A 27,899-nucleotide genomic window follows, 5' to 3' on the forward strand; every position below is an offset into this window, starting at 1 on the left:
CAAAAACATGAAGGCAGATTATTATCTGAACGGCTATAAACTGAGAGAGGGAAATATGCAACGAGGCCTGGGTGTTCTCGTGCACCATTCGCTGAAGGTAAGCATGCAGGTCCAACAGGCGGTAAAAAAGGCAAATGGTATGTTGGCCTTCATAGCGAGAATATTAGAGTATAGGAGCAGGGATGTCTTGCTGCAATTATACAGGGCCTTGGTGAGGCCACACCTGGAATATTGTGTGCAGTTTTGGTCTCTTTATCTGAGGAAGGATGTTCGTGCTATAGAGTGAGTGTAGCGAAGATTTACCAGACTGATTCCTGGGATGGTAGGACTGACTTATGAGGAGAGATTGAGTCGGTTAGGATTATATTCGCTGGAGTTCAGAAGAGTGAGGGGGAATCTCATAGAAACCTATAAAATTCGAACAGGACTTGACCGGGTAGATGCAGGAAGGATGTTCCCGATGGTGAACATCCAGAACCAGGGGTCATAGTCTAAGAATACGGGATAAACCATTCAGGACTGAGATGAGGAGAAACTTTTTCACCCGGAGAGTGGTGAACCTGTGGAATTCGCTACCACAGAAGGCAGTTGAGGCCAAAACATTGTATGTTTTTGAGAAGGAGTTAGATGTAGCTCTTGGGTTTAAAGGGATCAAAGGATATGGGGCGAAAGCGGGAACAGGTTACTGAGTTGGATGACCAGCCATGATCATAATGAATGGCGGAGCAGGCACGAATGCTCCTATTTTGTGTTTCTATGACCGGATGAGATGCATCCAAGGATACCGAGGGAAGTGAGGGTGGAAATCGTGGAGGCACTGGCCATAATTTTTCAGTCTTCCTTAAACTCAGGGGTGGTACCAGAGGACTGGGGAATTGCAAACATCACACCCTAGTTCAAAAAAGGGTGTAAAGACAAGCCCGTCAACGACAGGCCAGTCAGTTTAACGTTCGTGGTGGGGAAACCTCTAGAAAGAATCATTCGAGACAAAATTAATAGTCACATGGACAAATGCAGGTTAATTATAGAAAGCCAGCATGGATTTCTTGAGGGAAAATCATGTTTGACTAACTTGCTGGAGTTTTCTGAGAAGGTAACAGAGAGGGTTAATGAGGGCAATGAAGTTGAATGTACATGGACTTTCAAAAGGCGTTTGATACAGTGCCACACAACAGACTTGTGAACAAAGTTATAGCTTATGGAATAAAAGAGATGGTAGCAACATGAATATGGAATTGGCTGAGTGACAGGAAACAGAGTAGTGGTTAATGGATGTTTTTCGGGCTGGAGGAAGGTTTGTAGTGGAGTTCCCCAGGAGTCAGTGTTGGGGCCCTTGTTTTTCCTGATGTGTATTAATGACCTAGACCTTGGTGTACAGGGCACAATTTCAAAGTTTGTGGACAATATGAAATTTGGAAGCATTGTGAACTGTGAGGAGGATAGTGTAGAACTTCAAAAGGACATAGACAAGTTGGTGGAATGAGCAGACAGGTGGCAGATGAAGTTCAATGCAGAGAAATGTGAAGTGATTAATTTTGGTAGGAAGAACATGGAGACATGATATTAAATAAAGGGTTCCATTCTGAAGAGGGTGCAGGAGTGGAGGGACCTGGTAGTATATGTGCATAAGTCATTGAAGGTGGCAGGACAGGTTGAGAGAGCAGTTAATAAAGCGTACTGTATCCAGGGCTTTATTAATAGGGGATAGAGTACAAGAGCAAGGAAGTTATGTTGAACTTATACAAGACACTAGTTCGGCCTCAGCTGGAGTGTTGTGTCCAGTTCTGGGCACCGCACTTTAGGAAAGACGTGAGGGCATTGGAGAAAGTGCAGAAAATATTCACAAGAATGGTTCCAGGGATGAAGAACTTCAGTTATGAAGATAAATTGAAGAAATTGGGAGTGTCTTCCTTGGAGAAGAGAAGGTTGAGAGGAGATTTGATTGAGGTATTCAAAATCATGAAGGGTCTGGACAGAATAGATAGAGAAACTGTTCCCACTCATGAAAGGATCGAGAACGAGAGGGCACAGATTTAAAGTAATGGGTAAGAGAAGCAAAAGTGACATGAGGAAAATCTTTTTCAGGCAGTGAGTGGTTAAGGTGTGGAATGCGCTGCCTGGGATTGCGGTGGAGGCAGGTTTCAATTGAAGCATTCAAAAGGGAATTAGACGAAGATAAAAAGGAAGAATGTGCAGGGTTACGGGGAGAAGGCAGATGAATGGCACTAAATGAATTGCTCGTTCGGAGAGCAGGTGTAGACATGATGGGCTGAATGGCCTCCTTCTGCACTGTAACAATTCTGTCATTATACATTATCTGAATTTCTAGCTGAATAAGGTTATTAGACTGGAGAATAACCTTATTAAAGATTTTCAAGGCTCATGCCAGTTTTGACCAATTTGTGGTATTCAATGAAACGGACAGCATGCATCATGTAAACTTGCCCTAAAATCAGTTATTTCCTCTAATAAGTTTGTCACAAATTTATCCTTTTTTTTTCAAAAAAAAAAAAGTTAAATTCTCCATTTCCCTTCTCATCCAAATCGACCTGAGACATGCTCCTTTTATGATTGACATAATGGGCTGAATTTTACCAACTCCTCGATGCTGTGGATCACAGCAGAGGGGCCCATAAAATTCAGCAGGGAGAGGCCTGCCTCGACCCCCGACGTCGAGAAGGGCCTACTTCTTTTTAGTGGCGGCGGGGGACCTCTTTGCAGCCCCCCTGTCGCTTGGAGGTGGGTCCTTCATCTGAATATTTAAATGAAGAATGAGATCTAATTTGACCTACGTGCAGGCAGCTGCCGTACCATGCAGCTAGTGTGCTTTCGGAACGCCATACGGAGTTCTGAGGTGAGAACCTGGTGGGGAGGTGGGGTGGGATAATATTTTCAGGGCAGGAGGGGTGGGGGAGCGGGGAAAACAATTTTAACTGGTTGTGGGGATGGTGGGAAGGGGTTGAAGGGCAAATGGTAGAAGCTCGGGTAGCGGATAAAGTAAGTTTTGTCAATAAGGACCAATTGGGGCGGGTTGGGTAAGGGCCTCCATATACTAATTGTTTATTGAGACAAAAATATAGGACTGCTGTAACTTTGAACATTAAAATCTCTGCTAAAAATGGCGCCGGCATCTGCATGGTGATGCCGGACACTGTTGCTGGGGACATGGCGGCCGCCCCCTCTGTCACCAGGAGCGACTACTCCGACCCCTCTCTATTTTTAAATCAGCCCCTGCGCGTAATATCCATGTCGGAAGACTGCCAAGTTTAAAGCACACTGCCGGAGAGCGCAAATAAAATCCAGCCCAGTCGGTCAGAAACCTGCCGCTACCATCACTGTTGAAAAACTGTTGTACTCAGATATGTATATGATTAGATGACTGATGTTTTCTTCCTAACCTCCTTTTGGTTTAATGCTTGGGTGTTAGACATCTCCTGTGATAACTCAGCTGAAATTGGAAAAATCACCATATGAGAAGTTGGGAGTTCAAACCCATTTTCTAATATTTGGCACTGTCCTGTATTCATGTTACTGTTTTTGAAAAATCGTCTTGCTTCAGTATTTTTGTTTGACTATTAATGAAGGAAATGTTGATCATATCTGTCCCTTTGTTCCTAGCGTGTCTTGTAGCTTAACTTCATGTGTGGGTGGCGGAAGTGAGTAAATGACAAACAAAATTAAAAAATGACATTTTGTATAATTTATATAAATATTTTTACTATTTAATTGGTGTCTATATCCTTAACAATTATTTTAAGTCAGCATTGAATATAATTAAAACATTCCTACCAACTTGCTGGATCCATTTTAATTTGATATTTTAGTTAAATACATAAATTTTTGGATTTAAAGATAGTTACAGAACATTAAACTTCATGCAGAACTGCATTGTTTAAAGAGGTTCTTTGTTGGTTTATATGTAGTATAAAACTAATAGAATTGAATCTGTTCAGTGCATGTTCAGTATTTCTAGTCTTTGCTCTTGTATTCAAATTATAATTTTAAGGGAGTTATTGAAAGAAATTATAGTTCATTTTTTCTTATCCCTCCACTAAATTTATTTAAAATCTGTGGGAATGTATTAAATAGCTTCAGTTAATAATGCACAATTACTAACAGCAGCTGAAGGTTATGATGGTTAAGCCCTAGTGTTATGAAGCATTTACCAGTTGAAGTCTCCATAAAATTAATACTTGCATTTATCTCATGCCTTTCACATCCCAAAGCACTTTAGAGCCAATTAAGTACTTTTGAAGTATTCTTTCTTTTGGGCCTCCTTATCTCGAGAGACAATGGATACGCGCCTGGAGGTGGTCAGTATAGTCACTGTTAAACTTTTAAAAACACAGCAGCCAATTTGTGCTCAGCAAGCTCCCACAAATAACAGTGATGATGACCAGATAATTTTTTTTTTAGTGTTGTTGATTGAGGGATAACTTACCTGTTTTTCTTCATAGCAGTACCATGGGATCTTTTGCATCCATCTGAGAGCAGACAGGGCCTCAGTTTAATATCTGATCTGAAAGACGGCTCATCTCCACTTAGTACTGCACTGAAATGTCAGCATGGATTTTAGTACTCGACTCTGGAGTGGGACTTGAACCCACAACCTTCTAACTCAGAGTCAAGAGTGTTGCACATTGAGCCACAGCTGATATTGTGGCCAGCATGTTAACCCTTGAGCTAAGATTATTGTTTTAAAAAGGAAACTAACATGTTTACAATACCAACAGTTAACAGACTGTTGCCTAGTTAGCATTAGTGAAAGCTGTTTTCTTTTTAAGCATTATTTCTTCCTATAATGGTGAGGTTTTCCATTTATAAAACCAAATTTGAAGATTATTTCTAATTTATCAAGACTAATAAGTAGCTTATTTTAATTTATATACAGTACATAAGCTGTTTGTGTAGCTTAAACAGTTGTGGGTTTTAGTGAAGGTCGTAAAGAAGGCATATTATGTCTTTAGTTTTGTTGGTGATGGAGCCACAAACAACGCTCTGGGGTGAAATTGAATCGTTTTATACCTGGTTTCTAGGTGAAAAATGACGGAACAGAGGTCCAATTTAGAGGGACCATCGCCCATGCCTGAACAATGTTGGAAACCTATCCGATGACATGTTGGGTCGGGCACTGTAGGTGCATCCTTACTGGGTGCCTGAAACAGGTGTTTGACTCTTTTTGAATATGCTACTAAGGGGCCTAGTGCCTATTTTAGGACCTATCCCAGAAATGTATTTGCCCTAAGCGGGGCACCCATTGGACCTGCTTTGCTCAGGATTACCTGGTGTATATCCAGTCTAATAAGTGATCCTTAAAGGGACCAGCCCTTTGGTGGAGGCCACCACCAAAATTGTACGGTTTTAGAAAATACTTAGCTTAACCTCTGTCTGCTTCTTAGCACTACTGCAGCTGAGGCAGGTGGCCCGAGAAGGGACCAGAGAGGCGAGCTAACTCTGGAGGTATGACAGGCGCCCGCAGCTCACTTAAAATAAGGCGTAAGGACCAATTTTGGGTGGGCTTTGGGCCAACCTCTTCTGCCATGCAAAACGTGCTTGGCATTCGATTTGCACCCAAACTAATTTATCCTGTTACATCAGAAGCTATCCTGGACTGGACAGTCTGAATGGTTTTCTTTGTCATTCAGTTAAAAATGTTCTAATCAAGGGTGTCTTAAGCAGAAGGTACCATTATGCTGTTTTTCTGTTCAAAAGGGAGCCGCATGCAGCAATATTCTTCCATAACCTGTAGCGTGCCAACTAAAGAATGTTTTGGTGAGGAACCTCTGCAGTACAAATACTAATTCATGCACACTGTTTACTGCTAGCTTTCTCATGTTTATAATCTGTTTGAAGTATAGAATATATTTAAGCTAAATATTTGGATACCTTGTCAACTATCTTGAAATATGCAGCTGTGTTTCAGGCGTGAAGATACCAAGTATAAGGGAGATTTCTAGAATTTTGGACAAAACATGCATAAATGTTTACAGTAGCTTATGTGGTATATTTTCCTGAGTTATGTAAATTCTAAATTATTTTACTAAACTGGCATTATAAGCAAATGACTTTTTTTATTTGCAAGGAGATACTTTTGACTTGTACAAAATTTTAGTTAGGCCGCATTTGGAATATTGTATAGTCTTAGGCACTCCATTTTAAGAAGGATATAAAAGTAATGGGGAAATATACACTGTAGGGGTTGTACACGAGGGATTAGGGGTTGCAGTAATGAAGAGAAGTTGGAGCTTTTTTCACTGGAGGCAAGCTGATGAAGATCTTCAAGGTTATGAAGGGTTATGATAATGTAAATAGTGATTGTTTCAATGACTCATCATTGAGATAGAACAAGAGGGTATGAGTTTAAAATAATTGCATAAATAATTTTAAAAAGAGGTTAGAAAGAATTTCTTTTCCGGGTAGTTAGAAAGTGAGAGTATATGGTGAACAAGCAAGAGTAGGTGATTCATGAAGAGAAAAACACTGACACAGAATTCATGGGTCGACTGGTATGGGGGAATTTTAAACCACTTTGTCTGGTGGGAAAGGGGTGGGTGTGCATTTTAATTAGCTGTGCAAAGACTTACTGCCCCGTTATTGCTTGATTACTGCCTGCCATCATCTTAACTAGGCCCTCTTTTTAGCCAGTGAAGGCACCAGTCTACTTGAGTAGAGGCCTTATTAATACATGCAAATCAGGGTCCTATGATTTCATTAGGATGCCAGTGGCATTTTGCTGGCCTACTGAATGGTCTGCCTGCTGAAGGCAACCTACTAAGCAGAACCTGGCAGGAAAGTAGTTAACTCTCTGTTTCTCTCTGCAGATGCTGCCAGAATGGCTGTGTATTTCCAGCACTTCCTGTTTTTAAGTCAAAAAATGTCCTTTATTGAGAGCAGAAGGAACTGGAGTGCCTTGCTGAGCTCTAGAAAGAAAGGCTGCACCTCTGCTGCACTAGACTCCCCTCCCTTTCCACCCATAAAATAACCCTTGGGAGGCCTTCACGCCCAGTGATTCTAACCTGCGTAAAACTGGTCAGCTGTCTCTTTCTGCTCTTTTTGGACAAACCGCTGTCCAGGGAGATGCAAATGAAGTCCAGGAGTTAACATAGCTCAGTTTTCAAACAAATGTCAAGCAGGTTATGAACTGAAAACCTCATCACTACTGGAAGAAGAACTGATACTTGCAAGAAAACTCCTGCTAACATGCTCAGTGATTCATCCACTACAGAGCCTTTTAACTGATTCTCTACATGGGATGCCAGTTTATAAGCTGGTACTTGCAATGGTGTGAATGAGAGATGGTATATCCTCCAGAGGACTGATCACCCTGTAAGAGGAAAGGACGTGTGTTATTGTGTGGCCTGTTGAAGGGTTGCAATACTATTCATGTCAGAGTAGTATAGTTCTCATAATCCATGACAAGCAAAAGTAGGTGTGGTGAAGTAAGGGGAGTAATTGTGAAGGCAGTAGCTGATGCAAAGTGTAGAAGGAGGTTCACCAATGTGTGCCACTGTCCTTGGAGGAGAGGGAAGTTAGGGGTGGGGAAAGGCTTGAGTGCTCGGGCTACAGATGGTGCAGGGCTGAGCAGAGAGTAAACAAGGTGAGAGTCGGAGTTTTACCTTAACCGCTCTGGTCAAATCCATTGATTTTTTTTTTTTACTTTCCCAGCACTGCTGCCAGGTCCTCGGGTACTTGCATTCACCTGCTCAGGCTTAACTGGACTATTTGCCTTGGTACCTTTCTCCCATCAGTCGAAAATAGAACCCTCCTGCCTGTTCCTCCACAAGGGCTTCCATGGCACTGTCTGAAAATCTTGGGGCCCTTACAGTACTTCCTTTGACTGTATTTTCCTCATTCAAGCACAGACAAAGTGCACCTCCCCTGAAAGAGGCACAGGCTGCCTTTTAATGTCACTTCCACCCAAATCCCCTGCTCCAATAACTAGTAAGTAATGTTGACAACATGCCATTGTATAGAAATGAGAGACAAACCTGTAAATGGTTCATGGCTTTTGCTTATGCCTTCAGTTGAGTACTGTGGTGCCCTGCCCACCCATTTTGTGACACTTTTGGATGTAAGTTTAAAATTTCCCTCGATGAATCTCTCTTTAAGATCTTATTTCAGCTAACTACTTCTAAAATAGCATCGGGTATAGGCATGATAGCGGCACTATTGGGTTAATATATCCTCTTAAGAAAATATAGGTCTTGATAATACAATAAAATCCAAAATAAAGACGACTGCATGACCATCAGGGGTAGAATTCCTCATGCTAACTAATGAATACTGACCTTTTCACAACCGCTGACCTGAACGAATTACTGAACCAAATGTTTAAGTGTTGAATTATCTTCAGTAGCAAGTTATCAACCCAGAGCCAACTTAACATCAATTATCAGCAATCATTGAAATGGCTTGATAAAAACAAAAATTCATTCATGCCCTAAACTAATCTACTAGGGTTGATCCAATAGATGAACTTTTCTCCTGTATTTCTCAACCGTATTTGCTATAAATGGGATAAGCATTTCTGCAACCTTTTCTAGAGTGTGGCATATTTAACTTTCAGTGCTTCAGATGCCAAAGCACTGACTTTGTTACAAGTACTTTTTAGGTATTTTTTTTTTTAATTGAGGAAAGGTTGAGGGACTTGAGGTTGTTTTCGTTGGAGAGAAGGAGGAGGAGAGGTGTCTTAATAGAGACATATAAGATAATCAGAGGGTTAGGTAGGGTGGATAGTGAGCGTCTTTTTCCTCGGATGGTGATGGCAAACACGAGGGGACATAGCTTCAAGTTGAGGGGTGATAGATATAGGACAGATGTGAGAGGTAGTTTCTTTACTCAGAGTAGTAAGGGCTGGAACGCCCTGCCTGCAGCAGTAGTAGATTCGCCAACTTTAAGGGCATTTAAGTGGTCATTGGATAGATATATGGATGAAAATGGAATAGTGTAGGTCAGATGGTTTCACAGGTCGGCGCAACATCGAGAGCCGAAGGGCCTGTACTGCGCTGTAATGTTCTTAAAAAAAAAAAAAAATTCATTCATGGGATGTGGGCGACGCTGGCCAGGCCAGCATTTATTGCCCATCTCTAATTGCCCTTGAGAGGTGGTGGTGAGCTGCCTTCTTGAACCGCTGCAGTCCATTTGGGGTAGGTACACCCACAGTGCTATTAGGAACGGAGTTCCAGAATTTTGACCCAATTACAGTGAAGGAACGGCGATATAGTTCCAAGTCAGGATGGTGTGTGATTTGGAGGGGAACTTGCAGGTGGTGGTGTTCCCATGTATTTGCTGCCCTTGTCCTTCTAGTTGGTAGAGGTCGAGGTTTGGAAGGTGCTGTCTAAGGAGCCTTGGTGCATTGCTGCAGTGCATCTTGTAGATGGTACACACTGCTGCTGTTGTGCGTCGGTGGTGGAGGGAGTGAATGTTTGTAGATGGGGTGCCAATCAAGCGGGCTGCTTTGTCCTGGATGGTGTCGAGCTTCTTGAGTGTTGTTGGAGCTGCACCCATCCAGGCAAGTGGAGAGTATTCCATCATATTCCTGATATGTGCTTTGTAGATGGTGGACAGGCTTTGGGGAGTCAGGTGGTGAGTTACTCGCCTCAGGGTTCCTAGCCTCTGACCTGCTCTTGTAGCCACAGTATTTATATGGCTACTCCAGTTCAGTTTCTGGTCAATGGTAGCCCCTAGGATGTTGATAGTGGGGGATTCAGCGATGGTAATGCTGTTGAATGTCAAGGGGAGATGGTTAGATTCTCTCTTGTTTGAGATGGTCATTGCCTGGCACTTGTGTGGCGTGAATGTTACTTGCCACTTATCAGCCCAAGCCTGGATATTGTCCAGGTCTTGCTGCATTTCTACACTGACTGCTTCAGTATCTGAGGAGTCACGAATGGTGCTGAACATTGTGCAATCATCAGCGAACATCCCCACTTCTGACCTTATGATTGAAGGAAGGTCATTGATGAAGCAGCTGAAGATGGTTGGGCCTAGGACACTACCCTGAGGAACTCCTGCAGTGATGTCCTGGAGCTCAGATGATTGACCTTCAATAACCACAACCATCTTCCTTTGTGCTAGGTATGACTCCAGCCAGCAGAGAGTTTTCCCCCTGATTCCCATTGACCTCAGTTTTGCTAGGGCTCCTTGATGCCATACTCAGTCAAATGCTGCCTTGATCTCGAGGGCAGTCACTCTCACCTCACCTGATGAGCTGATGTAGCGCCTAGAAGCACCAAATCACCTGAAGAAGTGTATTTTCCAGTGGAAGTACTACTGCTTTATTTCAAGATGTGTAATACTTTGGAATTCAGATATTGCGGAATTCATCCTATTCCTATTGCAGAGTGTAGTCCTCAGCATTTGCAGCACCAACCAACAGCACATGGACAAGCTTGCGTCCAGGTCCTTGCTTCAAGTCATCGTTTAAAACTTTATTTTCTGGCTGCCAGAATTTGTTGGCTGGCCTGTATTGTATCAGAATCCCAATGTAATACTATAATACAAAATACTTATTAGTTACTCATTAGGAAAACGTAAAATGCAAGCATGAAATGTCTGATTGTGTGGCAGCCCCTTAAAATGATTATTCAGTTTGTATTTCAATACTTAACATAGTAAATGCCTGTGGCTTTCTTCTACAAAAGTAATGATATGATGAGTAATAATATTTACTGATATAACTTGGCTGAGGGAACAATATATGATGCTGATCATTATTGAAAGTTGGTTTCAAATTAAAAGCAAAGGAAAATCTAGGAGGAGTATTATCCCGATCCACCAGGCTGCTTTGGTAATGTCACTAATGGATAGCTGCCTATGCAGTCCAGAGTGACTACATTGTAAATAGTTGGGCCCACAACTTTGAGCTAACCCAAAGCCACCTAATTGTGGGGTAAAAATGCTGCTGGCTAAGCACAAAGTATCCAGTGCTTGTGGCATCCTTTCCTTGAATTATGTGCTTTTGAGGTTCTGTGAAAGTTAGAAAATTGATACTGAAGTCTGATGGGTTTTAAAATGTAAGTTTCATTTTTTGATGTGTACATAGTGACTGCTTGGAGTTTAGTACCATAATTAGGCTTTCTCGGGCAAATTGTAATGGTTGAAATTGTTATTGACACGGCAGTAAAGGCCCCAAAATGGGGTCAGTCGACTTACTGCCCCATTAACGTTGACATTTCGGCAGCCACTGGTTTAAAGGGGGCCTTCCCTTGAGCAGACGGAGCAGCCACCTGTTTAATGCAGTAGCTCTTTTGATTATGCGAGTCTGACAGTGGCAATGGGTGTGAAAAGAACAAAAATGGTGGGAAAAGTTGTTCATGTCTGTTCAGATGATGTGTAGTTCAATCAGAAAAGCTGTAATTGGATACCTAAATTAATTACAGTAAAGAAAGAAAGACTTGCATTTATCTCTGTTTTTCACAACCTCAGGATGTTCCAAAGTACTTTACAATGAAGTACTTTTGAAGTGTAGTCATTTATAATGTAGGAAACGCATCGACCAATTTGCACACAACAAGCTCCCACAAAGAGCAATGTGATGATGACTAGATAATCTGTTTTTTCTGAGGGATAAAATATTGGCCCAGGACACCGGAAATAGCTCCCCTGCTGTTCGAAAATTGAGTTATGGGTTCTTTCACATCCACTTCATCCAAAAGAAGGCACCTCCAACAGTGCAGCATTCCCTCAGCTCTGTACTGGAGTGTCAGTCTAGACTTTTGAGTTCAAGCCCTTGAGTAGGACTTGAACCCACTACCCTCTGATTCAGAGGCGAGTGTGCTACCCACTGAAAAACGGCTGCTACCAAAATATATATAACAGTTAACTGGGGGCAGGAAATGAGGTGAAAGTTCTATTTCCCCAATTTGAATTTTTTTTTTAGAAGTTTGAATGTAAAACGCAACAATTTCAAATATAATTCAGAAAGCGGTGCTGTAAATTCAAGGATGTTGAGGATATCCAGCCATCTTCAAGCTTCACTGGAATGTTTGCAATTTTTGTAATTAGAATTGTAATTTGAAAAAAGGCCCTTTTTTAAATTTTTACCCAGAAAATGGTTAATACAAATTTGATTAAATAAAGTTTAGGTTTATTACCTTTTTCCTCTACTGTATACAAGATACCTAGAGGATGTGTGGGGGCGAGTTGTTGGATTTGAAAAGAAGTGACACAACCGCAGATATTATGATCCAATCTTGAGTTAAGTACTTGACTTGTTCACCACTCCGTGCAAGATACTGGATGATGTCACTTGATATTATTGGGTTCTGAGCTCTTACTGCGGAAAGATGCAGGGCCTCAGGTTCCAAAGTACTTCAAGGTTGTATTCGGCATCTCGCCAGTCTACTTTTGTAGTGTAAACAGTCATTTGCATTGCTTTGACTGCAAGCCTGTTGGTTTTGATTCTGAAAAGCAAACGCCAAAGCTCAAGACATAATTGGGAAATATAATGATGAAAGTAAGGATCAAACACTTGAATAGATCATCCAGCATAAGTATTGGGTTGCCAACTATGATGGGCTTCTTTCTATACTTTCATTAAAAATATACTGGTACTTTTTTTGCTTATGCAAAGGTAGCTGGTAATGGTATGGGAAAACATGCCAATTAATGAGCCTCTTCTATGCATGTACATATCTTTGTCTATATCTGTCTCTCAGATTCTGTCTCTCATTTGCCTTTCATCCATTTTCCAGAATTTTCACTAAATAGTTAAGCTTTCAGACTCCGTTTCTGTTAGTGAGTTCAGGTGCTTTAAAGAGTTGCATGAGAACATACAAATTAGGAGCAGGAGTAAGCCACTCGACCCCTCGAGCCTGCTGAACCATTCACTAAGTTCATGGCTGAACTGATTTACTCCACATTTCCACCTACCCCCAATAACCTTTCACCCACTTGCTTATCAAGAATCTATCTACTCAACCTTAAAAATATTTGAGGGCTCTGCTTCCACTGCCTTTTAAGGAAGAGAATTCCAACGACTCGTGACCCTCAGAGAAAAAAATTCTCCTCATCTCTGCCTTAAATGGGCGACCCTTTTTTTTTTATAAACAGTGACCCCTAGTTTGAGATTCTCCCACAAGGGAAACATCCTTTCCACATCCATTGTTGTACATGAGCACTTCTCAACATGATTGAGTTTGTTGCTTGTTCTATTTGGGAGCAACTATCTGGAAATAAAACTTCAATGCTAAAAAAAAATTGCATATACTGTACCAAATTTTAATATGATTCCCTGCATCACAATGTTATCTCTGCACAAAACTGGTATTCTTTTGAATATCCACTTTTATTCTATTATACTCAGATATAAAACTCAGATATTATACTCAGAGCAGCACAGTGACGCAGTGGTTAGCACCGCAGCCTCACAGCTCCAGCGACCCGGGTTCAAATCTGGGTACTGCCTGTGTGGAGTTTGCAAGTTCTCCCTGTGTCTGCGTGGGTTTTCTCCAGGTGCTCCGGTTTCCTCCCACAGCCAATAGACTTGCAGGTTGGTAGGTGAATTGGCCATTATAAATTGCCACTAGTATAGATAGGGGGTAGGGGAATATAGGGACAGGTGAGGATGTGGTAGGAATATGGGATTAGTATAACTGGGTGGTTAATGGTCGGCACAGACTCTGTGGGCCGAAGGGCCTGTTTCAGTGCTATATCTCTAAAATCTAAAATATGACCTACTCACACAGTGCTTTTATAAATGCTTTAAAGAATGTTCCTGAAAAAAATGTTTTTCTTTCAGATGAAAATATAAAACATTAATGCTATGTTGGTCACTGAGATTTCATACTGTTGTTTCTGGCTCCATCTTGTTATTCCACCACCAAATATGCAATCGTGCCTTAACACTTGCATGTTTTTTTTTTTGTAGAACAATGATGATCAGTTATAGGTACACTATACATTCAAGGACCTGATATATTCCATAGATGTTCTACAGTCTGTAATATATATTGGGTGCGCCAGGCAACATGTAGTTTCAGAGACTTAGCAGAAAAATGCAACTTGTACAAAACACACAGCCCTACTTCTGTATTTGTTTAATAGACACAAAAACTGAGCTATGGGAATTCTTTGAAATTTGCAGTATGTAATTTAAGCTAGAAACTTTGTGCATAAGAAGACATTATGATGTGTTCATCTTGCTTATTCCATATATATCATGAAATACTTTTAAAATGGACCAATAACATTTTGAAATTAATTTTCACAATTTTACAGTATTGAGCTGATAAGATGTTGAATAACTTTAAAATCCAATGAGTAGTTGACTGACTCTTCAATGGATTATACCGGTTTTCTCAATTGTAATTTTATTTTGTTTTCCTCTATTTATCTACCCCTTTTTTTCCTCAGGCGAAATGAAGAAGTGACACATATCAAGATCCAGAATACAGGAGACTATTATGATCTATATGGAGGAGAAAAGTTTGCAACTTTGGCAGAATTGGTTCAATATTACACAGAGCAACAAGGTCTCCTACGAGAGAAGAATGGAGACATAATTGAACTGAAGTATCCTCTGAACTGCCAAGATCCAACATCCGAAAGGTAATTAATTTTCTCCGTGTCTCTCAGCTCTTCTGGCTGATTGAAATGGCAGGCAATCTACTTAAGACCTTTGCCATTGTTTTCTTCGAATGAATTGCAGTGAGCAGCCTATAATAAGTCACGTTTTACTGTTTTTTATTTGTTCATGGATGTGGGTATCACTGGCAAGGCCAACATTTATTGTCCATCCTAATTTCCCTTGAGAAGATGCTGGTGAGCAGCCTTCTAGAACTGCTGCAGTCCATGTGGTGTAAGTACTCCCACAGTGCTGTTCGGTCAGGAGTTCCAGGAATTTAACCCTACAACGATGAAGAAACAGCAATATATTTTCAAATCAGAATGGTGTGTGACTTGGGAGTGGGGGAATTTGCAGTTGATGGTGTTCCCATGCGTTGACTGCCCTTGTCCTTCCAGGCAACAGAAGTTGTGGGTGTGGGAGGTGCTGTTGAAGAAGCCTTGGCACGTATTGTTCGTACACACTGCAGCCGCTATACGTCAGTCGTGGAGGGAGTGAATGTTTAATGTGGAGGGAGTGAATGTTTAATGTGGTGGTTAGGGTATCAATCAAGCAGGCTTAATGGACACCTGGATGGTGTCTAGCAACTTGAGTGTTACTGGAGCAACAGTCATCCACAGTATTATGAAAAAGTATTTGCATTATTGCAAATATATTTTTGTTCTTGTTTCTGAAGATATGAGATAGAAGCAAGAGAATTTCACCACCAACTGAGGTGTAAAATCAGCACTATAAGTGATCATGGATGATATTGGTGAATGTTATGATTTTTAAAAATTCTTTGGGATGTGGGCTTCGCTGGCCAGGCCAGCATTTGTTACCCATCCTTAATTACCCTCAACAACTGAGTGGTTTGCTAAGCAAGAGGGCAGTTAAGAGTCAACCACATTGCTGTGGGTCTGGAGTCACATGTAGTTCAGATAACCCAGGAAATTTGCAGAGCAGTAGAAGGTGCAACACGTACCTCATTGATACAAATTGGGTACAACTCACTGTATGGAATTTTGGGGCTCATCTGCCTAAATTGTATTTCAATGTGGAGGGTTTTCCATCAGAGTGAGAAAAGGTTATTTCATGTCTACGAGTTTCCAAGATCTTATTGGAACTAAGCCAGATGTATCGCAATGTTGCGCTGCTTGATTATTATTTTCCACTGGCCAATTAGACAAGTTTCATATGATCAAAATTGCAGGAAAGTAGCTAGATTATACATGTATGCACAGGAAGCACACTTTTCCTCTAAAGGTCATGATCTTAGGCATAGCTTGTGAGATTGAGTTGTTTTCTCACAGCCGCAATCAGTAATAAGAAGTAGCAGCTCGCAACCGAGCGCATTGAGGGAATATGAAATCCAGCTCATCGAAGATAAGCAAGGCTTGTCATATTTGGGTCCACCTTTCTACTGCAGAAATAAATTAGATGACATCAAAATGATGGCTAGTCTAATATGAATCCTGCAGTGCTCACATGCAAAACTTAGAGACTGATAAATTAGGTTTCCACCAAGTTTCCAGCAAACTAACAGTTGCAAAGTGAGAGCAGCTCCAAAGAAATTCGCAACCATACAATATAAAACTTTCAAATAAAATATTAATATACATGAATGATACAAAGATATTCTGATCCATAATTTAAATCTGTATATACTTTATTCCTTTTAAATAAAACTCTATATACATTATAAACAATGAATGTTAAGAATAAATGGTGATGGAAATGTTACCAGCCAGAAAGTTAAATGCGATCATATATGATTGGAAAACATAAATTGTTGACTGGGTAACAGTCCCATGACTGCAAATTGGCATTTATAGCCATGTGTATACCATCATTCTGTTAAAATACAGAAAATATCACCTTGTATTGAAAACTGAATTATGTCTGTGCCCTGTTCCAATTATTCCCTGCCCTCTACCCACTGCCCCCACCCCACTTTCGCTTAAAGGCAATATTTTGCCTTGACTCTTTAGCAATGGAATTCAACTTCGGTGAAGGAGCAAAATGGGTGGTAATGGATTGGCCACCCATTATACACCGTGTCCAACTTCCTTTCCAGTGGCTTCACTGGGATGGAAAATCACACGGGATGTGAAATAGTTGGCTGATCCACTATCAATTGCTTTGCACATCTGCCAGAGTTGAATCACATCTTCCCTTGTGCAGCACCATGGGAGATTTATTAGTGTATATATAAATTATATAAATAATTATTTACTCATGGATCCATAACTGAAGCTGTAGCTGATTTTCACAGAGCGTTGAACAAAGAAAGTGGACAAATTGGCATTTCTAGCCATGGTTGTAGTCATTTTGTAAACCATTATTGTCTAGTAAAATTTACAATGTAGCTCATTGACACAACCAGCAAGCAGAACATGGGTGGAGACTGAAAATTTGCTAATAAACCTTAAGCCTACCATGCACTCAATGCTCAATTTTCCATAGGCATATATTAATGCCACAAAAGGACTCTCACTTATATTGAATCAAGCTATCGACCGATATATGGAGGTCTTCATAATATGGTTTCCTGTTTGTTTAGCCGAGGATTACGTTGTCAGCTATGTAGTGAGCTAAAGTGAGGCACTGTCTTTGGCTTCTGTTTTTTTAGCCACCTCTTTCCTTATGTTTTTGCTCAAGTTTAACGTTTTTAGTGTTGGAATTTTGATGGATGAAAATATGTATTGAGAAACACTTTTTAATTTCCACCTATCATTAACTATTTGTTTTCTGTTTTGAATAAAGTATTCTCATTATTGTCCACTAACTTAGCAAACAATGGACAACAGATGTGGACGGGGGTCATTTTGACCTAACCCACCTGTCGGGATAATAACAGGATCAGATCAGCTGCCTGTATTGACATCAATGGAAAATAAAATTGGCTGAGGTGGTAGCCAATCTGCAACATAGGAATGGCAGTCAGTGCCAACACTGCCCTCAACATTAATGTTTCCAGCTCATTCCAGTTTTACACAACACTATCAGATATCCAACAGTGAAACAATGGTCAGAATAATCAGCACTTCCAGGACATGATACCATTTGCCAATTTCACTGCACTGCTGTTTTTGAGAAAAAACTGGCTAGTCGGTTCCTGCATCTCCTCTGTCATTTATTCCTCTTCACCTGTGCACTCAGCCTCAATCATTGCTATCTCCTTGGGCTCACTAACTGCATCCTCTGAGATGTAAGTGGGCATGAGTGAGACACTGGATGCTGCATAGTGCTCCGTTTCTCTGGGCCACTGGTAATACTGACCAGGGCTTTTCCAGGCCTAGAATGACGGAAAGAAGTAGCAACATAGGTTAATAAGGCCATAAAAAAGTAAACAAAGTACTGGGGTTCATTTCTAGAGGGATGGAATTGAAAAACAGAGAAGCTGTGTTAAACTTGTACAGAATCTTGGTTAGACCACACTTTGAGTACGATAAACAATTTTGGTCTCCATGTTATAAAATGGATATAGAAGCAGCGGAGAATGTGCTAGAAAGATTTACTATAGTGATACCAGAACTGAGAGGTTATACCAGAACTTGGAGGTGATACCCATCAGAAAAGAGTGTACAAGCTGGAGCTCTTTTCTCGAGAATAAAGACTGAAGGATAACCTGATAAGATTGTAAGAGGGGTAAAAACATTCCTGGCTAAGCAAGGAAGTTGAGGATAACATAAAGACAAAAACTAAGGCATACCATAATGCAATGGCAAGTGGCAGGCTGGAAGATTGGGAAACTTTTAAAGATCAATAAAGGGTCACTAAAAAAGTAATAAAAAGAGCAAAGGTAAATTATGAAAAAACTAGCACAAAATGTAAAAACAGATAGCAAAAGCTTCTATAAGTATATAAAAGGGAAGAGAGTTGCTAAAGTGAATGTTGGTCCCCTGGAGGATGAGACGGGGGAGTTAATTGTGGGGAACACAGAAATGGCGGAGACACTAAATCAGTATTTTGCCTCAGTTTTCTAGGTGGAGGGCATTCATACCATCCCAATAGTAACAAGTAATGCAGAGGTTATAGAAAGGGAGGAACTTGGAACAATCATCACTAGGGAAAAAGTACTGAGCAAACTATTAGGATTGAAGGCAGACAAGTCCCCAGGGCCTGATGGCCTACATTCTAGGGTCTTAAAGGAAGTGGCAGTGGAGATGGTGGATCCATTGGTTATAATATTCCAAAATTCCCTGGATGCAGGAAAAGTTCCAGTGGATTGGAAAAATGCTAATATAACACCCTTATTCAAAAAAGGAGGGAGGCAGAAAGTAGGAAACTATAGACCAGTTAGTTTAACATCTGTTGTTGGGAAATTGTTAGAATCCATTATTATGGAAGTAATAACAGGACATTTAGAAAGTCAAAATGCAATCCATCAGAGTCAGCATGGTTTTATGAAGGGTAAATCGTGTTTGAGTAATTTGCTAGAGTTCTTCGAAGATGTAACAAGTGGATAATGGGGATCCTGTAGATGTAGTATATCTGGACTTCCAGAAGGCATTTGATAAGGTGCCGCACAAAAGGTTAATACACAAAGTAAGATCACATGGGGTTGGGGCAATTTATTAGCTTAGATAGAGGATAGGCTAACCAACAGAAAACAGGGAGTCGGGATAAATGGGTCCTTTTCTGGTTGGCAGCATGTAACTGGTGGGGTGCCATAGGGTTCGGTTCTCTGGCCCCAACTATTTACAATCTATATTAATGACTTGGATGCAGGGATAGAAGGTACTATAGCCAAATTTGTGGATGACACTAAAATAGGTGGAATAGCAAGTTGCAATAAAGAAATATGCAATTTACAAATGGATATGGATAGGTTAGGTGAATGGGCCAAAATTTGGCAGATGGAGTTTAACGTGGATAAGTGTGAGGTTATCCATTTTGGTCGGAAGAATCAAAAGGCAAATTATTATCTAAATGGAGAGAAACTTCAGAGTGTTTCGGTGCAGAGGGATCTGGGTGTCCTCGTACATGAATCACAGAAAACTAGTATGCTGGTGCAGCAGGTAATAAGGAAGGTAAATGGAATTTTGGCATTTATTGCTAAAGGAATAGGGTATAAAAGTAGGGAAGTGTTGCTGCAACTGTACAAGGCATCAGTCAGACCGCACCTGGAGTATTGCATACAGTTTTGGTCCCCTTACTTGAGGAGGGATATAGTTGCATTGGAGGCAGTTCAGAGGAGGTTCACTAGATTGATTCCAGAGATGAGGGGTTTGTCTTGTGAAGAGAGATTGAGCAGGTTAGGCCTTTACTCTCTAGAGTTTAGAAGAATGAGAGGAGATCTAATTGAGGTACATAAGATGATTAAGGGGATTGACAAAACTGACGTAAAGTGGATGATTCCTCTGATGGGGCAATCTAGAACAAAAGGTCATAGTTTTAGGATAAGGGGTAGCAGATTTAAAACACAAATGAGGAGTAATTACTTCTCTCAAAGGGTCGTGAGTCTGTGGAATTCACTACCCCAGAGTGCAGTGGATGCCAGGACATTGAGTAAATTTAAGGATGAGATAGACAGATTTTTAATTTAGTAATGGGTTGAAGGGTTATGGAGAACGGGCAGGAAAGTGGAGTTGAGACCGAGATGAGATCAGTCATGATCGTATTGAATGGTGGAGCAGGCTCGAGGGGCTGAATTGCCTACTCCCGCTCCTAGTTGTGTTTTTAAAAATTGTGAAAGGATTTGATCGGGTAGATAGAGAAGATGTTTCCACTTCTGGGGGAATCCAGAACCAGGGGCCATAAATGCAAAATAGTCACTAATAAATCCAATGAAGTTTCTCCTGAATTCTCTTTTACCCAGAGGATGGTTAGATAGTGAGTTTGATAATCACAAGGAGTAGGTGAGAGTAGTTGAGCATGGATAGAATTAAGCAGAATCAAGATAAACTCATGAGGGAGAAAAGGACAGACTGGAGGATGGTAGACAGTGGTGTTCCCAAGGGTCAGTGCTGGGACCACTGCTCTTTTTGTTATATATAACTGACTTGGATCTTGGAATACAGAGTAGAATTTCAAAATTTGCCGATGACACCAAATTTGAAGGTGTGGCAGACAATGAGGATGGTGTGAACTGCCTGCAACAGGATATAGATAGGCTAGCAGAATAGACAGACAGGTGGCGGATGGAATCTAATACTGACAAGTGTGAGGTTATGTATTTTGGCAGAAGGAATAGGGAGAGGCAATATATACCTAATGGCACAGTCCTAAATAGTATGCAGGAACAGAGGGATCTGGGGGTGCATATGCATTGATCTTTGAAGGTGGCAGAACATATTGAGAGAGTGGTTAGCAAAGCATATGGCATCTTGGGCTTCATAAATAGAGGCATTGAGTACAAAAGTTAAGCTGAACATTTATAAAGCTCTGGTTCGGCCCCAGCTGGAGTATTGCATCCAGTTCTGGTCGCCACACTTTAGAAAGGATGTCAGGGTCCTTGAGAGGGTGCAGAGGAGATTTCTCAGATGGAGGATTTTAGTTACACTGTTCGGTTGGAACAGCTGGGGTTGTTCTTAGAGCAAAGGAGATTGAGGGGAGATTTAATAGAGGTGTACACAATTATGACTGGCATAATTAAGTTAGACAAGGAAAAACTGTTCCCATTAACTAATGGTATAAGGATTAGGGGACAGATTGAAGGTTTTGGGCAAGAGATGCAGGGGAATGTGAGGAAGAACTTTTTTATGCAGTGGGTAGTAATGACCTGGAACTCACTGCCTAAGAGGGTGGTGGAAGCGGAGACAATCAATGATTTCAAAAGAAAATTGGATGGGCACTTGAAGGAAATAAGTTTGCAGGGCTTCAGGGATTGAGCGGGGAGTGGGACTGACTGGATTGCTCCATGGAGAGCCGGAATGGACTTGATGGGCCGAGTGGCCGCCTCCCGTGCTATAAATGTCTCTTGACTATTTGATATGTTGATGAGATTAGATGAAGGGTGGGAAGGTGGCTCATTTGGAGCACAGACATAGGCGTGGACATGTTGGGCTGTGCTGTAAATACTGTGTAATAAAAGGCTAAAGGCGGGGCTAAAGAGTGGCGAGTCGAAGAGACATAGCAGTTGGCAGGAAAAAAGACAAGCGCTAGGAGAGAGCAAACTGTGTAACAGCCCCGACAACCAATTTTATCTGCAGCTCCTGTGGAAGAGTCTGTCACTCTAGAATTGGCCTTTATAGCCACTCCAGGCGCTGCTTCACAAACCACTGACCACCTCCAGGCGTTTACTCATTGTCTCTTGCGACCAGGAGGCCAAAGAAAGAACAACTGTACAAAAAGTACAAATATTAGATTGCTGACTTCCGGAAATGCTTTCAAACAGATCTTCCATTGTAAAATACTGGCCTGCATTTTGCTCTGCCCTTGGAGATGGGCACAGAGGCAGGGGGAGCAAACAAAATGGCAGGGGGTGCCTTTCCCGACGCCTGTACCCCTTGCCAATTTAGTCCAGGGCAGGGAAGGCTGAGGACGGTTTTCATAGCCCAGGCCAATTGAAGCCCTTAAGTGCCCAATTAAGGCAGAGGGTTCTTCTGCCAGGGGGAGACGCCTAGCGGCCTCTTCTCTGGGTAGAGGGTGGTCCCCTCCTTTTGGGAGCGATCCAGGGCCCCTGGAGGGCACACCCCACAGCATGACATGAGTGAGATGGGAGATTAAACATAAGAGCGTGGACTAAATGGCAAGGGATACAGGCAACGCTGGGAATGGCAGCTCCTGCCATTTTGTTTGCTCCACCTCCCCCCCCCCCCCCCCCCCCCCCCCCCCCCACAACAGCCTCTGTGCCTGTCTCCAAGGGCAGAACAAAATGCAGCCCAGTATTTTGCGGTGGTGGGAGGAGGCCCTTAAGTGGCAGTAAATTGGCTACTTAAGGGCCCTTATTGGCCTGGGGTGGGCGGGCCATTTCTCGCTGCCACCGCCTCTCGTAAAATTGCAGTGGGGGCGGGAAGGTGACAGGAACGCACACCCCTCCTCCCACTCAATACTACAACCCCCCACCTCCAGCCTGCTCCTGCAGGTGGGGTGGGGGTGTGGGGGCGTAAAATTCCAGCCAGGGCTTTGGAGAGAGCTCAGAACCATGGGATTAGTTTTAGATTGCTCTCGCAGAGATGGCACAGACACAATAGGTTGAATAGTTGCCTGAGTTGCAAGCTTTCATTATTCTGTTTCCTCCAGTTGGTCTAAGGACTCCCTTAAAGATGCTTTTACATTGACACTTAGTTTCAGGAGTCTATGATTTTGCCACTGTGATGAGGGAGACCGTTATAGCATTGTAAACACAGAGCAGGTGCATGTCATTAAGGAATTTTTAGAACCAGTTCAGTTCCTAGAACATTAAGGGACAGCTTGCTCCAAAAATGCAGTTTCATGGTCGTCATATTTGTTGCCACAAGAACTACAGGAGCTACGTTTTATCATTTTTGAAGATTTTTAGGCACAGCCAGTGGTGCATTGTCACAGGTGCCACTAATAGTGCTTATTTTTATAAAATAGCTCATGTCACTTTAAATACATCTCCAGGACAACAATGCCCCTCCGAAGAAGAAAGTTATACATAATAGCATGCAATATGTGTGTTCACAAATAATTTATAGTGAATGGGAAAGAAGCATGAAGCTTGTTATATTAATATCATCTGTTTTCAGGTGGTATCATGGACATCTATCAGGTAAAGATGCTGAAAAACTTCTGACAGATAAAGGAAAACCTGGAAGTTTCCTGGTGCGTGGAAGTCTCAGTAAACCAGGGGATTTTGTTCTATCAGTGTTAACTAATGAAGAAAAGGTTGAAAATGGAGATCGCAAACCAAGAGTAACACATGTGATGATTCGGTATCAGGTGGGCTGATCGGATAGGTCGCAAATGTTTAATATTATAGATATATTAAAATTGCCTTTTTGTTTATTAAGTGCTTAGAAATGTAGCAAATTTTATTTCTTAAAGTTTAAAAATTAAGCTAGTTGGAGTCTGCTATTTACTAGTGTAAAATTGCTGTAAATAGAGACATGTTGTTGAAGCTTTTCATCTTGCACTCATCAGGACAGTAGGCAAGAATAACCAATGTAAGGGGAAACAACAGCTTATACTGCATGAGAAGAGAGTGCTGATTGGCTGGCAAGTGAATTCTGATTGGAAGAGGCATTGCCATGAAGAATGCACCAGTTTACAGTAACTGACAGTTGACCAGTTTTGTTTGAAATTTAAACCAGGCAGCTTGACTCTGGTCAAGGCATTGCCCTGAGGAATGAACCACTTATTTTGTTCAGCTGAAACAGGCGCAATGTGTGTACATGTTCTTTCTGTCTGCAAAGAACAGGGCCCTGTGTATTAATATATGTATCTTCCAGTACATGCAAATGCGCCACACTGCGAGCCCTACTGACTATCTTAAATTGATTGTCCAGTGTAATTCTTAGCACACTGCGGATTATTTAGCAAATGTTGTCCAATCACGGAATCACATCTAATGTTGGACGCTGTTTTGAGTTTTGCAAGCACTGGCTGGTTGGGTACGGCCTGTATTTTGCCTATTGCGAACAGCAGAAGAGACATGTTTGATATGATCCTCCACTCTTTGGGACGTACGGTCTATATACCTAGCATCACACTGGCATTGAAATTCATATATCACATTACTCATTTGTGTGATAGGCAGTACCTCTTTTTGGCTTGACAGCAGCATCCTGTTAGTGGCGAATATCACGTGTGTTGCTGCTGCATAGTAGCAGTGTGAAACAACTAGCTTTACTTGCTCAAATTTTTGGGATGCATTACCCTTCCAGGGTAATTTGTGGTAGACTGAGCACTTTTCAGGGCTGAATAAGATGGCCTTAGGCCCGTTCATAAGTTTGCATGATATACAGTGAGAAATGATATGATCTGGGTAGCCATTGTCACACACAATGTCTTTGATTCGCCCTGCTTCAGCATCAAGCTTACATTGGTGAGCAAATGGCTCGGGTCCTATTTATGAGGTTGCCGATAAGGCCAATCTTATCGCGTGTGGAACTGTAAGAATCCCAACACGTGTATTGACCAGTGAAGGTAGGTTTGCGGTAGACCATGGTAGACAACCCCTTAACAGATTTCTCAACTAGTACGTCAAGGAAAGGGAGCTGATTTGACTGCTCCATTTCAAAGGTGAATTTGAGCACAGGGTGGAGCCCATGAAGACGTGCAAGGAAATTATTGCATGCAGCTGTGGATTCAAATATAACAAATGTATCATCTGCATATCGGAAATATGCAAGAGGTAGGAGGTTAGGTGTCATTCCCTCAAAGACACGTTTCTCATGGAACCCAACAAAGATGTTTTTGAGAGCTGGGCCTAGAGGGGTCCCATGGCAACACCATCTATTTGGGCATACATTGTGTCAAAACTGAACTCAACTGCATGAATTGCCAAATTCATAAGTTCAATGAATATTGATTCACACAATGATGGTGGGTCTAGATTGCCATGATATAGCACTGTAGCGCAAATATCTATGGCTTCCTTAAGTGGTACATTGGTGAATAGGCTAGCAATGTCAAATGAGCACATGGACATGGCATTGCTATCAATATGCAAGTCCTGTATGGTTTTCACGAGTGTGAAGGAATCTTTCAACGTGTATGAGAACTTGCTCAAAACTGGTTGTAATAATTCACCCAACCATTCGGCCAATTCATGTGTAGAACCGGTCATAGATAAGATAGGGCGTAGAGGGACATCACTTTTGTGTGTCTTGGGCAGCCCATACATACATGGATGCAGCAAGCAGTGAGGACGGACCCTGTCATATATACCATCTGGCAGCTCAGTGCTCTTACACAAGTCCAGGAAGCGTTTTTTAAGCTTACTTTTGAGCAAGGCTGTCCTGTCATGTTGAGTGGCAGGTCCGTTGAATATGAATTTGGACCCGTCATTAAAAATGACATGCATTTTGTTGATATAGTCACATTTACTAAGGATGACTATTCCCGTCCCTTTGTCAGGTTTACTGATGTGTATGTCCGGGTTGGTCCTAAGGCCTCTTAATGCTGTCAGACATTCATGTTGGCTACACTGATGCTGAAATAGGGCGAATCAAAGACATCCTGCATGACAATGGCTACCCTGATCAGATCATTTCTCGCAGTATATCGCGCAAACTTATGAATGGGCTTAAGGCCGTCATTGCGGCCCTGAAAAGTGCTCAGTCTACCTCAAATTACCCTGGAAGGGTAATGCATCACAAAAATTTGACAACAGGTAAAGGTAGCTGTTCACGCTGCTACTATGCAGTAGCAACACGTGTGGTATTCGCCACTAACAGGATGCTGCTGTCAAGCCAAAAGGATGTCCTGCCTATCACACAAATAAGCAATGTGATGTATGCATTTCAGTGCCTGTGTGATGTTAGGTATATAGGCCGTACGTCCCAAAGACTGACGGATCGTATCAAACAACATGTCCCTTCTGCTGTTTGCAGTAGGCAAGGTACAGGCCATACCCAACCAGCCAGTGCTTGCAAGACTCAAAGCACTGTATCCACCATTAGATATGATTTCGCGATTGGACAACATTTGCTAAATAATCCGCAATGTGCTAAGAATTACAATAACAACCAATTTAAAATTGTCAGTAGGGCTCACAGTGTGGCGCATTTGCATGTACTGGAAGCTACATTTATTAATACACAGGGCCCCGTTCTTTGCAGACAGAAAGAACACGTACAAACATTGCGCCTGTTTCAGCTGAACAAAATAAGTGAAGGCCATTCGCTAGTTCATTCCTCAGGGCAATGCCTTGACCAATCACAGTCAAGCTGCCTGGTTTAAATTTCAAACAAAGCTTGTCAGTTAACGGTCAGTCACTGTAAACTGGTGCATTCTCCATGGCAACGCCTCTGCCAATCAGCACACTCTTCTCATGCAGTTCAAGTTGTTGTTTTCCCTTACATTGGTTATTCTTGCATATTGTCCTGATGCGTGCAAGACAAAAAGCTTCGACAACATGTCTCTATTTTCAGCAATTCTAAAGTTCTGTACTACCAAACAACTATTAGTGTAAAATTCATGTTTTGGAGCTTAATAATACTATGTTGCCAGCAAAGCAAGTATTTGCTGTAGATTGAAAGCACAACATAAATAAAGATTTCTCATGGCTCCTCTGATTCTTCCATTTGTTAGTGCACTGACCAGTGTGGAAGGGACCAGGAAAGTCCTAGGTTTAATCGCTGGTTTATGCTGAGTTAGTTGATTGGTGTAGGGAGTAGAAAAAATTAGACCGGGCTTTTGCTACTGATTGCTGCACCATGGCCTCTGATGGAATGTGCTTGTGGATTCATGTTGGTGAATAGATTGCACATAGTTTTAGTGCCCATATTATCAAATAGTCTGGTGATATTTTCTAGGTTCACACACAAAGAATGATCATGTGGGTAAAATACCACAAAGTGTCTGGCACCTAATCATAAAGTCATTACAGCACAGAAGGAGGACATTCTGCCTATAGAGTCCATGCCAGCTGTCTGTTGAGCAATCCAGTCAGTCCCATTCCCCTGCTCCATCTCCATAGCCCTGCCAGTTTAGTTCCCTCAAGTATTCATCCAATTTCCTTCTGAAGTCATTCATCTCCACTTCCACTACCCTCGTAGGCAGTGAGTTCCAGGGCATTAACACTCGCTATGTTTTTTTTAAATCATCCTCGCATCTCTTGCCCAAAACCTTTGAACTGTGTCCCCTAGTCCTTGAACCATCAGCTGATGGGGGGGGAAGCTGTTTTTTGTCTACCTTTATCTAAATCTGTCATAAACTTGTACACCTCTATCAAATCTCCCTTCAATTTCCTTTGCTTCTCCAACCTAACCTTGATGTGGAGGGAGCAGGCAGTCCATCCCTGGCAATGGTGCAGCTGCCTTTGCGCAGACACTGATGCCATTTTAAAGGGCTTCGAGCCCTACCATTACATTTAAGTATTTAAGGACACATTGATGTAAAGTTGATAAATTAAATAAATGCATCTTGCCCTTCTCCCCGCCCCCACCCCCAATAACTATAGAATGAATTGCCCGTCCTCCTCTTTTTTTTCGCCCCCCCCCACCCAAAACACTTACCTTGTGCAGCTGACCCCCCCCCCCCCACCCCCCCAAGGTTCATAAACTTGACACTGTAACCTTTCCCACCATCCCCTACACCAATGAAATGACTGACGTTGCACCCCGCTCCTCCCCACCCCCCCCACCCCCACACCAGTGTTCCGCTAGGGATCCCAAGGTGCGGGAGTGACGGCCACCGGGACAGACTGGTTCCTGTCGCTGAGTGGCAGTGGGGGTGGGGGGCCCACCATGAGGCCTCGCCACCGCCGGCAATATCG

At 42.0% G+C, this 27,899-nt stretch overlaps 1 protein-coding gene across 5 annotated transcripts in view; it reads left to right on the forward strand.

Annotated features, from left to right (window-relative positions):
• The window catches only part of ptpn11b (protein tyrosine phosphatase non-receptor type 11b), a 197,853-nt gene that overhangs the window by 112,826 nt on the left and 57,128 nt on the right, over nucleotides 1–27,899 (forward strand). For all 5 annotated transcript variants that reach the window (XM_068017060.1, XM_068017061.1, XM_068017063.1 and 2 more), the window contains 2 exons: nucleotides 14,356–14,550; nucleotides 23,206–23,398. In XM_068017060.1, the coding sequence (XP_067873161.1) occupies nucleotides 14,356–14,550; nucleotides 23,206–23,398 (388 nt within the window). The remainder of the gene's footprint in view (nucleotides 1–14,355; nucleotides 14,551–23,205; nucleotides 23,399–27,899) is intronic.

This window comes from Heterodontus francisci, chromosome 37 (genome assembly GCF_036365525.1).
Source record: "Heterodontus francisci isolate sHetFra1 chromosome 37, sHetFra1.hap1, whole genome shotgun sequence".
Taxonomy (NCBI): Eukaryota; Metazoa; Chordata; class Chondrichthyes; order Heterodontiformes; family Heterodontidae; genus Heterodontus; species Heterodontus francisci.